Here is a 13,671-nt window from a genome sequence, read left to right as displayed (position 1 = left end):
CAGAACCTTTTGGACCGGTTCAGCGGAGAGGACACCAGCCAAGGGCAGCGCAACCTTGATGCCCCGATAGGCCTACCTTTTGTCTGGCCACAAGTTGCAATCACCACCTGCATTAAGCCAAGCGACTAAGCGGCTGCCGTCTGTGAACCGGTTGCCCCCAACGAGTTGCAAGTGCCACAACGCCTGGCAACGAGCCCAAGTTTCGGCACTTCATTAATGAAGCTCCGACAAGCCACAGCCTTGACAGACCCAAAAAAAAAAAGGAGACTCGAATATTTATTGCATTGTAATCAGAAAGCGCGCACTGACCAGGCCTGGCTGGGCCAGGAAGCCGCAGATTGATCCGAGTGCGTGGAACAGGTTGTCCGGCTCGGCTCCCTCTGTGGGTTAACTGACTGCAGTTGACCTCCACAATTGGCGCTACATATTTCTTGCAGTGAATTTTCGTTTTATTTGCCGAACGCACGCTTTTTAATTAAAACTCTGCTGTTCAATTATGTTGAAAAATTGCAAATGCAACGCCTCTCTCTCTCTCACTCCCTCTCTCTCTACTGTCTGCTCTCTTTCTCTCTCTCTCTCTCTCGACAGAATTGGGTTACATGTGTCAAGCGTGCAGCCCCATAAAACACGCTTTGGGCCTATGTAGAACTGGGCCCGGCCAACTCGAAAATTGTTGTGCAATTAAAATCACATTTTGAGCCCGCAAACGTTTTTGTGAATGGCTTCACACAGAGACGACTGAACGAATGCGAGCTCGTTGTTTGGTGCGTGCCGCACCGTCCGGGCGGGTGTATCTGTGTGCGTGTGTGTGTGGGTTGGTCTCGGTATTTGCAAAATTTTATGGCCATAATGAAAGACATGGCAATAATGTAAAGCACATTTCAAGCACTTTAAACTCTTAACATTTATGGGCTGACAGTTGTTTTTGTTGTTGTTATTTTTTTTGAATAAAACTGTTACCGAATTGCGTATTCGCACAATGCTGTTGCCAGCCACAAGCTGTGGCGCGTGCGTCGCCAAAAAGTGCTGCCCATTTGTAGCATTAGAGCAGCTTAATTGTTCTGTTAAGCTCGACTGATTGCCGCAAAGGTGCTGCAAGAGGCATACTTCAAGCAGCTATACTTTTATATATTTTTAGTTAAGATAAACGTTTTACAATTTCATATTCTGCTCTTGACACTTGCAGTATTATATTTATAGCTCGTCTGTGGCATCAACGGAGGGAACTCCATTTCTCAAGTCTGCCCCAGTTAGTTAGTGCTGCCTATCACAGCCTATCAATTACAGTGAATAGTGCTGCCCATTTTTTTCATAGTAGTAATACAAGTGTTAACAAGTTAAATGCTGCCCATTTAGCTTTACCTATTCATTTCAAGCACTTTAAGATTTCCTCTCTCTTCTCCCCCTCAGGCTCAACAAATAAATCAACATTTAATTAAGCACTTACTGAACTATGCATAAAAATACTTAAGTACAGTTAGCTATCAGGTATTGCTATGTTACTGTTGGAATTTTTTATGCATTTATTAAATTCAATTCGCATTAAACAATTGTTTTAATGCCTCAATTAGGCTATTTATATTCTGTAGAAAAAAAAAACACAATTTCTATGCAACGGCAATTGTTAGCAGATAATAAATAAATGACAAGAGGACAAGTTCAATGCTAGCTAAAAATACAAATATAACAATTAAATTGGAATTAAATATACTTATAATTTAAAAAAAATATTGAACTTAGATTTAGATAGGTTTCCCATTATAATAATATATTTATGTAGTTTTTTTATCGGATGCATCGCCTTTAGATTTGCATTGTCCGTTTCCATTGCGTGACACATGCCACATGCAACTGTTGTTGTAACTGTTGCCACTGCTGTTGTTGTTGCATCGTGATTAATCTGCATATGCATAGAAGCTGGCCGTGCGGCCTTCTAAAAAATCGCGACATTAAATTATGCGCCTAGGCCTATTATTTTATGCAATTGATAAATTGACAAAACGGGCCGGCACAACATTTTGCTATGCCGCTCACTTTTCTAAACAATATTATTGTTGTTGTTGTTGGTGTTGCTGCTGCTGCCGTTGCTGCTGTTTTGCAGTGAAAATCCGCTCACAATGCGTGCCAAGTTTGTCAGCCAACACGCTCTCAACTTTCATACGTGAACTTTTCATAGCTGTTGTTGTAGTTGTTGTTGTTGTTATTGTTGTTTGTCTGTCTGTCATTCATTTTCAATGTCAAGGTTGCAATTGTGTGCATTTGTAATTAAAAATGTTTATAATGCATTTATTGACTTTCAATTAGCTGTAGATACAAAGCATCCTTGTAATCAAAAGGCACTTCGTATGGGTGTGTGAGTGTCTGTGTGTGTGTGTGTGTGTCTCTATTCTTAAGTTAGTTAGCTGATAATAAAACGGCAACACAAGTGGCACAATCAAATGAAAATTCATTAAGACTAAAATAAAATACAACAAAAATGAAAAGAACAAAAAATTTATCCAAAATATATTGAAGGCAATTTGTCGACGTTGTCAAGCTGCACTTGCCAATAATAAATTCTATTCGCAATGAGCTTTTTGCAGATATATACATATGCCTATATATATATATTCATTTATATATGTACATATAAAACATTGAACTCGCGTTGCAATTTGACAAATTGCAAGCAATATTCAAATTGGGATTTTGTGTCGTATTTTTAACTCGATTTTCTACCTTTTTTTTTGGAGGTGGAGTTGCAGCCGTCAAGGCTACGTGTGATACGCATAAATCATGGGCATGGACAAGTCATATATGTACTGTGCACCTTAATCATTTGCACAAATCACTTCAACAGACAAACTGACAAAATAGACCACATTTATGACGCATACGCCATGTGGCCCTAAAAAAACTAAATGGGATACACTATAACGGGAATTTGTTTATAATTAATTTGGATTTGCTTATCATTTGCTTAGCTATTGAAGCATTACTAAGTATGTGCACGGTTAGTTATGCTCATAATGACATTTTAATTGATGGCCTTAACTCAACAAGTGGAAATTGGAAATTTTATTTAGTTCTGCAATGGATATGAATCGCATTTGTTGCTACCTGTGCCTACTCTGGCTGCTGGGCATCGGCTTTACCGTAGAAGCAGCACGCGTGAGTATCCTAAGGATTCAATTACTAGGACACTACTGGCATTACGCTCTCTTCAACTCTGCAGCGTCTGCGGTATATGGTGCAGTTTCATGGCTTCGACTGCATCAATCGCTGGTCGATTGTCAAAAACTGGAGTTGCGTCATCGCCGAGGATGGCACTATCAACACGGAATTGACAGTGCTTGAGCCCATACCTGAGGTCTGGATCAATTGTAAGATGACCGTGTTGCGACCCCCAAATACTGAAATGGTTATCTTCAATACAACTTTGAATATCTGTAAACTGCTAAGCAGCGGCAGTACGGCTAACAGGCTAGTGACCTCTATCTATCAAACGATGCTGAAGGCGACCAATTTGGTGCCACAATGTCCCATTAGGAAGGTAAGTGCATCGAATGTATAGATCGTCTGCTGTAGAAAAGCTCATTCTTCTTCTATAGGGCCATCTGTATTTCCATAATATGGCTAGCTTGGAAAAATTGCCGGCTTTTATGCCAGAGATGGACTTTAAAACTTATATCAAATTCTTTAAGCCTAACTCCACAGAGAATTCAGAAGTTTTCTTGAACGGGAGTCTCATCGAAACTAATCGACTCCGTCAGAAGCTTGGGCATTGAATATATATGTTACATATGCATATACATATATATAGACATGTGAATATTTAAAAATATATAACCAAATTTTTAATTTCGTTTTAATCAATCATTGCTGATTCATTTGTTGAACTTGTTAATGCTTGACTTTATATAGTCACGCCAGTTAGAAGCAGCAGCAGCATCATCATCATCATCATCATTGGCTGACCTCAAATGTCAAATTCTGTTGCCAGTGAAATCGCAATTGTGTGCTTTTGTTTTGCTTTGCTAAGCAACCTTGGCCTTACATAGAATCGAAACGAAAACAAGCGTTTGATGACTTAACGTTAAATACAACTATATACATACATATGTATACATATTTATCGTATTGCTCGATTCACACAGATCTGTCATAATTCTAACGGCACTTTGTTAAAACAGCTGTTAATCAGCTCCACAGCTGCCGTCCCTAGACACCGCCCATTCACGAAGCTTAGCGGCTGACATTGCAATCCTATAAATAAAACACAAATCTAACGACAAACCAAACTTAATAAATACAATAGCAATAAAGAAAAAAAAAACAAATAATAGCCGTTAGTGCGGCCCGACCCCGTCTGGGGGTCTGTTAGATTAATTGCACATTGATTACAGACAATCGCAATGTCAACGAGCCGCGCTAAACGGAAATACAAAACGCTAATCGCGCACAAAACGCCAGAAAAACGCTTGCAAGTCGCGCGCGATCGCGTCAGACGCCTACAATTGAAGCAGCTAATACGGAAGTAGCTCAAGTTCGAGCATTTGTATGCCAGCACAAACGCGAGAGAAAGAGAAAGAGAGAGAACGAGCGCGCGTTCACTTGATAACCCAGCAGAACTTAGAAACGAAGAAAGCTGCCGTCAGCGATCACCCTTAAAGAGCAGCTCGTCACTGCACTTTTCACGCGCTCACTTTCAACTGGGTCTGCTCTAATTCCGCCAAAGGCGAAGGTGAAACACATTCCGTCACTCGTCAATATTTGAGCTGTTGTTGTTGTTGTGAGTAGTCCAGTTGAACCTAATGCACTTTGCAGCGGCGTCTGTACGGGGAAATCAGAATTATGTGAGCAGCTCACTGCTGTTTTCATGATGCACAGAATGCTCTTTGAATTGACTGGGTAAGTCAATTGCAGTTATTGGCGAAGGCGCTAGTCTCAGTGTGTGTGTGTTGTTGTTGCTAATATTACACAATTTACAGTAATTGAGTAGAAGCTGATAGCAGAGTGTTTGTCTTTCAGCATAATTGTGAACTTTGATGCTATTTATTTTTCATTTTGCACTTCGGATTGGTTTTTAGTTACTTAAGTGTTTCAATAAATACTTATAGGCTATGCGAAACGTGTGTAGCACACGCCTCTTTAGGTTAGCAACTAAAATACAACTTCAACGGATGTATGGAGGGAGCTAGGCGGGAAAATAAGAGTTGGGATAGAGTGACAGGAGGGGATGAGTGGGAGCGGTTTAATTAGCCGGCGGTCAACGACAGACAAAAGTAGTTTGGCCTCAAGAGTTGCGTCTACTGCACGCTAGGCGGCACACCGAACAACCCGAGGCGAGGCGGCCCAGCTTGGCCAGCAATATAGGAACACAATACTACAACTTGAGCTGGCGCTTGGCCAGCTGTTTCTGTTTCCGTTCGCGATGCAGCAGGAACTCGCGCCGTATATCGCTGGCGCGCATCTCCAGTATGCAGTTCAGTTTGTTGCGTATCTGCTCCGCCGTATGCACGTCCGTAACGAAGTCATAGTGCTTGAAACGAATGTTGGATATGGTGGTAACGCCGAACCGTGAACTGGAGTACATCCACGGGGAACGCGGACTGGCAGGTGAATAGACACCGTTCCCGCTCGTGATGCTCGTCATGCTGGGTGCCGAGGTGCAACTAGTGGGCAGGCTACTGGAAGAGTTAGCTTTTAGCCAAATGCGCAGCACCGCCCTCAACTGTCCCTGGTCCACAATCTCGCAGTGCGCCACCAAGTCAATGGGCGTCGACAGAGGCTTCCGATGCATAAAGAAATTGCTGTTCTTGTGCTGATCGATCTCAATGCGTTCCCCTGATACGGCCAGCGTCGCATCATACTTGAAGAAGCGTTTGCCGATGATGCTGACTCTATAAGTACGATGCATGGGTGCCTCCAGCATATCATTGTGATTAAGCAGGCGCTGCTCATACTCCTTCACATGATCCAGCGGACTGTCTCCTCCGCCCGCATCCGGCACATCGCCATTTAAATTGATGTTTTGCAGGGCATGCAGTGCACCATCCAACATCGCAGCCTTATCCTCTTCGGATGTCATGGACTTTGTGGCCAACTGATTGTGATAGTCAATGCGGGTGACTGGCGCCAAGGGTCTTCGCTCGGCCAGTGTCAAATGCGAGAAGCCAAACTTGGAGCAGGGCTCACGATTGTCTAACGGCGGGAAATCATCCATGTCATCGTTGTCCTCCGTCATATACAATGCATAGTGTTGCACAGATTGCAGCTGCACTGCATCTGGATACTGTAGGGTAGTCTTGTAGCAAACCAGGCCAATGACCTCTATGATCTTCGCCGTAGATAGCACACAGATCTTGAGCGGGTAGTTGCGCTCCGGCTCGGGCAGCATATTTACATAAACATTTATTCGCTTCGTGGGCATCCCCACCTGGGCGGTGCCATCGAAGCGCGCATACTCAATGAAACGATTCTGTGCCTGTTTCGGACTTCTGGCCAGCTGCTCCGACAGCTTACTCCTGACACCACCTTTGGGAACTTCATCCTCACTGACTGGTTCCTTTGAGTTCAATTTTGTGGGTTGTACTTTTGCCGCTGCCGCTGCCGCAGCCGCTGCAGCGGCGACTGATGTCGAGGGCTTATCAATTGGTTGTTCGTTAAGCACTTTTCGTTTGAAGAAATCTTTGCGATCCGGCGGGACCACTTCCTCATTGTAGTTGACGGTTTTAATTCGCGCCGCTTTGCGCTTGGCTATATCCAGTTTTTCGAGTTTCTGTGCTGTATTCGAGCGAAACCGATGGGCGCCCACTTCTGGATACATTTGTATGTCAAACGAATGCGTCGACATATCTAGATCCTCGTCATCGCTCAGATCGAGACCCGGGTAACAAACGAAATCGACCTCTTGCAGCGGCGGATCCGCTATTCGCGGTGGCATCATATGCTGCAGTGGCACAGTTCGTTGCATAGGCGTGGCAGTGTCTGGAGTTTTGGGAACCTGCGATTTACGCTGCTGCGCAGCCCGATGGTTGCGTCTATAGGCTTCCATAGCTGTGTTGGCAGTTTGAAATTTCCGCAAATAATGCTTGGGCATATCGTCGCTCAGCATTACGGTCTCGCATATTCCCGTATCATCTGTGGAGATGAATGAGTTGCGTATGTGCGAGAGGAGCCAGTGCGGATTGGAATACGTGGCCATTGCACTCGGTAACACGTCTCTTACTTCACAAAACAATACAAAATTCTTAGTTATCTCAGCATTTGTAGCTGCCAGGAGTTGTGTTCCTCTTAATTATTCTTCTTCTTGTTTGTTGCAAACCAACACTGTGGCCACCCCTAAAATTTAGCATAGCTACCACTGTTGTTAACAGTGGTAAGCCACTTTACTTGAATTTTGGCATATTTACATTTTTTGGTTTGAAATATAGATTTGGTAAATGCAATTAGTTAAAAAATTATCAAATTTATATTTTTAGGTTAAGTATTTATTTGAATTTGAAATAAAATTAGGAGAAAAATACATTGCAGCCGCGAGATGAGCTATAACATTCGTTAACTAACAGCTCTATAAAAGTTGTATCAGAACAGCTGATTAGGAGATGCATCCCTGTTAATGTATTTGTCAGGCATATTACACGGCGAAAGTTACGCCACATATGTATATGTATGTGTTATGGAGTTAACGTACGTTTGAATTTTTGTTTAATATATTGTATTACAATGCATATGTTGAATATAGAATATATTTATGAATTGTACATATTGTATTAATTTTATGATGCGACAAGAGGTTATGGCAGTCAAACGGAAGTTAATTATTTACTATTCTTTAGATTATGTTTTGATTACTTCTGTTTATATATGTAGATTGTATAAACTTACATCTTAATAAAAAATATGGTTATTTATACAAAAATTGTAATATTTTCTTACTTTGTACAATGTCGATATGTCGGATTTAATATCGATATATCTTCGATATATTTCAATATGCTCTATACCGATGGTACGATGTATTGATATGTAGCTCACATCGCTACTACCATATGACTTTTCTACAAGACGCGAAAAAATTACATATAATTTAGGGAATTCAAAGTAAGTTTTAGTACACTTGTACTCTATATGGATCTGTTATTTCCAATAAGTACGATTCAGGATTTAAAACCGCATCGGATCGATGTTGTAACAGCGCCCAAAATGGCGGGCATCCCGGTGGAATTCGATGAGACAGTAGTCAATCAGTTTAGCTGCAAACGTTGCGACCGCGTAAGTTTCCCTGCCATAGAGTTCACTTTAACACACTACCTACAAAATATATTCCTTTTGGCACGCCCGCAGACGTTTAAAAGTAAACGCGATCAAACGCTCCATCGCCAGGAGGTGCACAATCATAACAAAACTACCTACGAATGCAAACTGTGCGCCAAAAATTTCTGCAACAGCGGCAATCTGGATCGCCACATGAAGGTCCATAACGATGTGCGTCCCTTTGTATGTAACATATGCTCGAAGGCGTTTGCACAGGCAGTCAACCTGCAGCGACACTATGCCGTACACAGTGGCGAGCGTCCATATCAGTGCACCTTCTGCAATAAATCCTTTACCCAGCAAAGCAATATGAAACGCCACAAAATGACACACACGGGCGAGAAGCCGTTTCGATGCCAGCGCTGTGGCCGCTACTTCTCGCAATTGGTCAACCTCAAGAAGCACAAGCTGGGCCATTTGAATGCCAAACCGTATCAGTGCAACTATTGTGAGAAGGGCTTTACACAGCTCTCCAATTTCAAGCGTCATCTGCAGTCACACATAAAAGAGGGCGTCGATGTCGATGTGGCCGGTGCAATACAACAGGCAACGGCTCTAGCACGGGAGCGTCTAGAGGCCGAGCAGAAACCGTAAGAAAAATTGATCTCTGAGTAACCCGATCTAATCTTATTCTCTTGCCTTTGTAGTAGCTTCTTTGAATGCATGATTTGCCGTGCCATTTTCGAAACATTTGGCGACTATGAGAAGCATGAGGGCAAGTGCCATGTCGATCATGAACGCTCCCAGATAGAGGTTAATCAAATGTCGCATATGCATGCGGATGACTACTTGCCGATGAAGTTTTCGGTGCCCGATCTGGATACGCACGAGATCATTATTGAGACTACACATTAATGCTATATACCGATACCTACACCAACACCTACAAACACACCAATACACACACTCACAACACAAGGTCAAATACAGCCACACATAATTATAAATGCAATCAAGTGAGTGCAACCCCATATATATATATATCTATAAATATATATATGATAAATGCGACTGCTACGTTAATAAATATGCAGGCCAACATATTTCTTCTTCTTATAAATAAATGCAAGACATAAAAAATGGATACAACCAAATTGTTGCCTATAATATTCATTTCAACGTATTTTACAATCTTCAATTGCAATTGCATTTGGAAAGCAGTAAAACGCGAAATGTAACAAAAAATCATATGTGGAAATTTATTGACCCTAAAGATTAAGGATTTTATGGCTATATGATTTCCAGCAGTTGGCTTTGTCACGTGTCGCGAGTAAAAGACCTAAAAAGCGTAAGTTCGACTTGGCCATAAAATTGGTCAAATGTTTATATAGTCGTATACTTCGATCAATTTGGATTTTAATGCAAGTGCTAAATTAGCAAATTAAAAGAGCTTGGATAATAAGTAAGATGCGTGTACAGGTGTTGCTGACTTTATGGTGTATAGAAATCAAAGTTGATATCCTGTTTGTCATTGACCAGATCTAAAAGCTAATTAAGGACACGTACGTGTGTTTACGCAGGTTTCCTTATCAAGCTGCAATCTTTATTGCCCATGGATAGCATTCGCTGTGTCATTAATGTTCCTATGCTGCTTTTTCTTTTTCCTAGCGTAGGGTGCGTAAATCAAACTATAATGCCGTCACTTGCTTGGTTACGTTGTCGCCTCTGTGTGCGCTTGGCTTCTGTAATATTTCATGTGCGCTCCGAGCCGTTGGTTCATCTCTTTTTTGGTGCTGTCGTCGCATCGCCGCCTGTGCGTCGTGTGTGCGTTCAATTGGCATTCAGTTGCTTAAATAGCCGCCTTAATGTCCGTACCGACAAATGGGCCACATTAATTATATCAGAGCGCGACATTCGCTATAAATTTATTTATGAAACTGTTTGCTTGGCCACTTGACCGCAAAGAATTACGTTGCGTTCAAATGCCGCGACTTCGGTTTCAGTTTCACGCTTTCGCTTTAATTCACGCTCTCGGCAATGCGTAAAATTATTTCAGCTTCTCAAATTGAATGCAATGCATTCAAAATCAATATGAATATCTCATATGGCAATAACTTGCATCATTCCATAGCAGGTGGCGCTGCGTGCTTTATCCACGACAAATATTTGCCCAAGCATATTGTGTGGCAAAACGAAGGGGGATGGAGTGAGAGCGGCCGGGTGTGGATGGCTGGCGCAGCATGCAAATACACGTAATCAAAGTGGAATGCACAAACAGTTAGAGCAGGCAGTGCAGTGCGGCTCATGGTGACGTCATAGTTAATGCGCTGATGAGTTTTAACTTGGCGTGTTTAATTAACGCTGCAGACCCCAAGCACAAAACAAAATGGCGGCACAGGAAAGCGTTTTTAACATCGCGCCGGAAAGTAGGCAACACTTTTTTTATTGCCCCATGCGAAAGTTAAGCGAGCGCTGACAGAGGCTTGTGGGCGGTGATTTAATACTAGTTGTAATACTGCTTTTAATGGACGTGGAGGTTGCTGGAATTTATTATTAAATATATAATAAATATATAAAATATATGTAAACATATGGGTAGCCTTTAAACCAAGTTAACAATATTTATAGTTCGTTGATACGTTTAATATATACATGGATATTTTACAGTTTTATACATTTACCAAATTCCCGACTCCCACCCATGAAATACACCAAGCTACCATTGATAAGTCTCAACTCAGGTGTTCGCTGTCAACTCAATTTCAGACCGGACACTTGCATCTCCCTATTCAATTCAACTTTAGTTTTGCGGTTCGGCTGTCACACACATAACCAACGCCAAATTTATTCAATTAAAATCAGTTACGAACTGAACTGCTGCGGTTTCAGACAGCTAGTTTTTAGTTCCAGTCCCAATGCCCCCACCAATTGGATGGCGCAAATTTGATAGATGTTTCAGCCATTGACATTAGCGCTTATAGACACGCCCGCGAACACGCTCACGCGCGCTGCTTAAATTGATTTGGCCAAATGTTCTGTCATCATCATTATCAGCTCGCCCGGAAAAGTGGCAATGTCATTTCGGAAAACTGGCAGCGGCAGCACGCAACACTCGGCTAAAGAAGCGGCAGCAGCAGACAACGAAATGGGAGCCACAAAAGACAGACAGCACGAAGGGGGGGAGGCTTATGCGGCTGGGATTGTTGAAGCAGCTGTGGTTGCCATCATCGTTTTAGGTGTTAGTGGTTGCACATTATGGCCAACTTGTGTAGCTGCCAACAGCAGTTGGCCACATATGCCTCAGAGTCAACTAGCCGAAGGAATCAAATGCAGTTGCAGCTGCAGCTGCAATTGTTGCTGCTGTTGCTGTTGTTGTTGCAGCTCTGATTCTCGCTTTAATTTGTCATTAGAGCCACGCCAAAGTCGCTTAGCCGCAGCGTAATTGAGTTTTATGCTGCTGTTGTTGCCGTAAGCGAGCAAACAACACGAACAGGACTCGCAACGATAATTACGCATACGCACCATTGTGCGGCGCAGCACTAAAAGCAAACAGCGCAATAACGTTGCAAAAACTCATGAAATTGCAATCGAATTGAAAATCAACGATACATTTAAATATTTATATACTCCAGAATAAATATTATGTGTTTTTCGCACGGTCTGGCAAATTGACAAGCTGAATTTAAATAAACAGACAGATTTTTTTTTCATCGCATTCGCCAACATATACGCGCCTGTTTCATATGCATATGTGTGTGTCGGTGTGTGGGTGTGCTTTTGTGTGTTTGGACTATAATCCAAATGAAGTCATTGCCAAGCTGTCATGGAAACTGTTTTATGCCCTGTTGCCATAAAATTGTCAATATAGGGTATTATTATACCAATCGAAGGCAGCAGACAATCAAGAGCGACAACAGGGTATTCGAGTTGAGTTGGGTTCGATGAGATATTTACAGAGAGAATTGCTCTAAGCCTGGCTTATCTTTGAAATAGGTATGGTGTTCTAGGAGTACGAATTCAATTGATCTGTGAACGTGACACAGCCGTGTGTGGATAGGCCCATAAAAACGCCTACACACACACACACACACACACACGTATACGAATACATATGAAAACAGATGGTGTTTGTGTGGGAGCGGCATATGTAGATGGCTATTAAGCACGCAAGTCGCTTAAACTAACGCGTTGAATTCGCAGACAGCCGGCTAAAACAAGGCAGGTTAATTTGGAAAACGGTCTCGAAGTCGACTCGTTGACATTGTTGTCATTGCCCCCGCCCCCACTCCCGCCTCCACCAGTGAAGAGTGTCAGAACAGTAGCTGTAGCAGTCGTAACAGCAGTTGAGTTGTCAAGTGTTTGCTCGTTGATAAACAAACACAAACAAACACAGAGAGGGAACAATGCCAGCCGAAAGGTAATCAACCTGGCCTCTGCGGTGGTTATTGTTATACATAGATGTTTGGCTTTAGTTAACTTTTAAATGGGCCAAAATTATTGCCAAGGTAAGAGATGGGGAGCGTTCGGTTAGCCAAACAAGGCAATCAGTGTGCATGAGATAATCACATACAGTTTCCATTTCAGTTACAGTTTCTAGGGACATGCCTCCTGCCAAAAAGAAAAAAACTCGAGTTGGTCTTTTGTTCTTGTGCTTTGGCACAAAATGAAGATAAATGCTTGCCCAGAATTGCTCACAAGTTATGCTTAGATAACTAATGGATATGCCCGAGCGCCTAAATGCTCCCACACATTTTGAGTGGTTTCGGCTGAGAGCCATTGTTGTTGTTGGTGGCCCGGCCAGTTTAGTTTGACAGGTCTTTAAGCTGAGCTGGCCTCACCTCGCCGGGCCTGGCCTGGCCTCGTTACTGGAGCGCACTTAAAGCAACGTCAAGCTGTTGCCCTCAATATATCCAAATTACAAATGCAAATCAAACTGTCCGATCTGCTTGGTTCCGGCTCTCGACAGGATTTGCCTTTGGCTTCCAACATACTGTTTATAACATCTACATGCATACATATATATTTTGTATAGCTAAAGGGGCACGCCAGCATGTCAGAGTAATGTGCAAACTGTCAGGCATGCATAAATTACAGGGTGTGTTGCTGCTGGCGTTGCCGTCGCTGTTGCCGTTGCTGCAGCCACAGCAGTTATTAAATGCATTTCTGGTTGCAAATTTAAGCTTTAGCACATTCCCTCGCTTGGCTGCAGCGCACAAACCCAGCTGCATTTTATTAAATTGAATGAACAACAAAATATAAAAACAGAGCAAAGCAACAACCACAGCCGCAGCAACAGCAGCAACATCAGCAACGGCTGGTTAAATGCACTCTGAGTGCCTCTGTAATGTCCTCGACTGCGCTTCAAAGGAACCATTCCCGTTTGCCCTTTATTGTTGGACTCGTTTGTTAAATTAGAGCTGGACGCGTGCTTTG

General features: G+C 42.5%; 3 protein-coding genes across 4 annotated transcripts; 2 read left to right on the top strand and 1 right to left on the bottom strand.

The window, feature by feature from the left end:
* Positions 1 to 3,045: 3,045 nt before the first annotated feature.
* On the top strand, positions 3,046 to 3,771 carry LOC108652736 (uncharacterized). Its single transcript, XM_018102930.2, has 3 exons — positions 3,046 to 3,150; positions 3,215 to 3,532; positions 3,591 to 3,771. Exons 1-3 carry the CDS (start codon positions 3,073 to 3,075, stop codon positions 3,765 to 3,767), a joined length of 573 nt encoding a protein of 190 aa, XP_017958419.1. The 5' UTR covers positions 3,046 to 3,072; the 3' UTR covers positions 3,768 to 3,771.
* A 1,227-nt stretch (positions 3,772 to 4,998) lies between these two features.
* On the bottom strand, positions 4,999 to 7,320 carry Sin1 (SAPK-interacting protein 1). Its single transcript, XM_018106035.3, has one exon. It carries the CDS (start codon positions 7,184 to 7,186, stop codon positions 5,366 to 5,368), a length of 1,821 nt encoding a protein of 606 aa, XP_017961524.1. The 5' UTR covers positions 7,187 to 7,320; the 3' UTR covers positions 4,999 to 5,365.
* Positions 7,321 to 7,944: 624 nt separating this feature from the next.
* LOC108654579 (uncharacterized) lies at positions 7,945 to 9,392 on the top strand. 2 transcript variants are annotated; one of them, XM_018106043.3, is made up of 4 exons: positions 7,945 to 8,085; positions 8,146 to 8,256; positions 8,329 to 8,888; positions 8,946 to 9,392. In XM_018106043.3, the coding sequence occupies exons 2-4, from the start codon at positions 8,188 to 8,190 to the stop codon at positions 9,151 to 9,153; spliced, it is 837 nt and encodes a 278-aa protein (XP_017961532.1). In that variant the 5' UTR covers positions 7,945 to 8,085; positions 8,146 to 8,187; the 3' UTR covers positions 9,154 to 9,392. The 2 variants fall into 2 exon arrangements, with proteins under 2 accessions (XP_017961532.1, XP_017961530.1); XM_018106041.3 differs by having other exon boundaries at positions 8,008 to 8,256.
* Positions 9,393 to 13,671: the final 4,279 nt, after the last annotated feature.

The sequence above is a fragment of the Drosophila navojoa genome, chromosome 5 (genome assembly GCF_054131105.1).
Source record: "Drosophila navojoa isolate 15081-1374.11 chromosome 5, UAZ_NAV_1.0, whole genome shotgun sequence".
In the NCBI taxonomy this organism is placed as follows: domain Eukaryota; kingdom Metazoa; phylum Arthropoda; class Insecta; order Diptera; family Drosophilidae; genus Drosophila; species Drosophila navojoa.
Note: the sequence above shows the minus strand (reverse complement) of the source record. Positions and strands in the feature narration are given on the sequence as shown.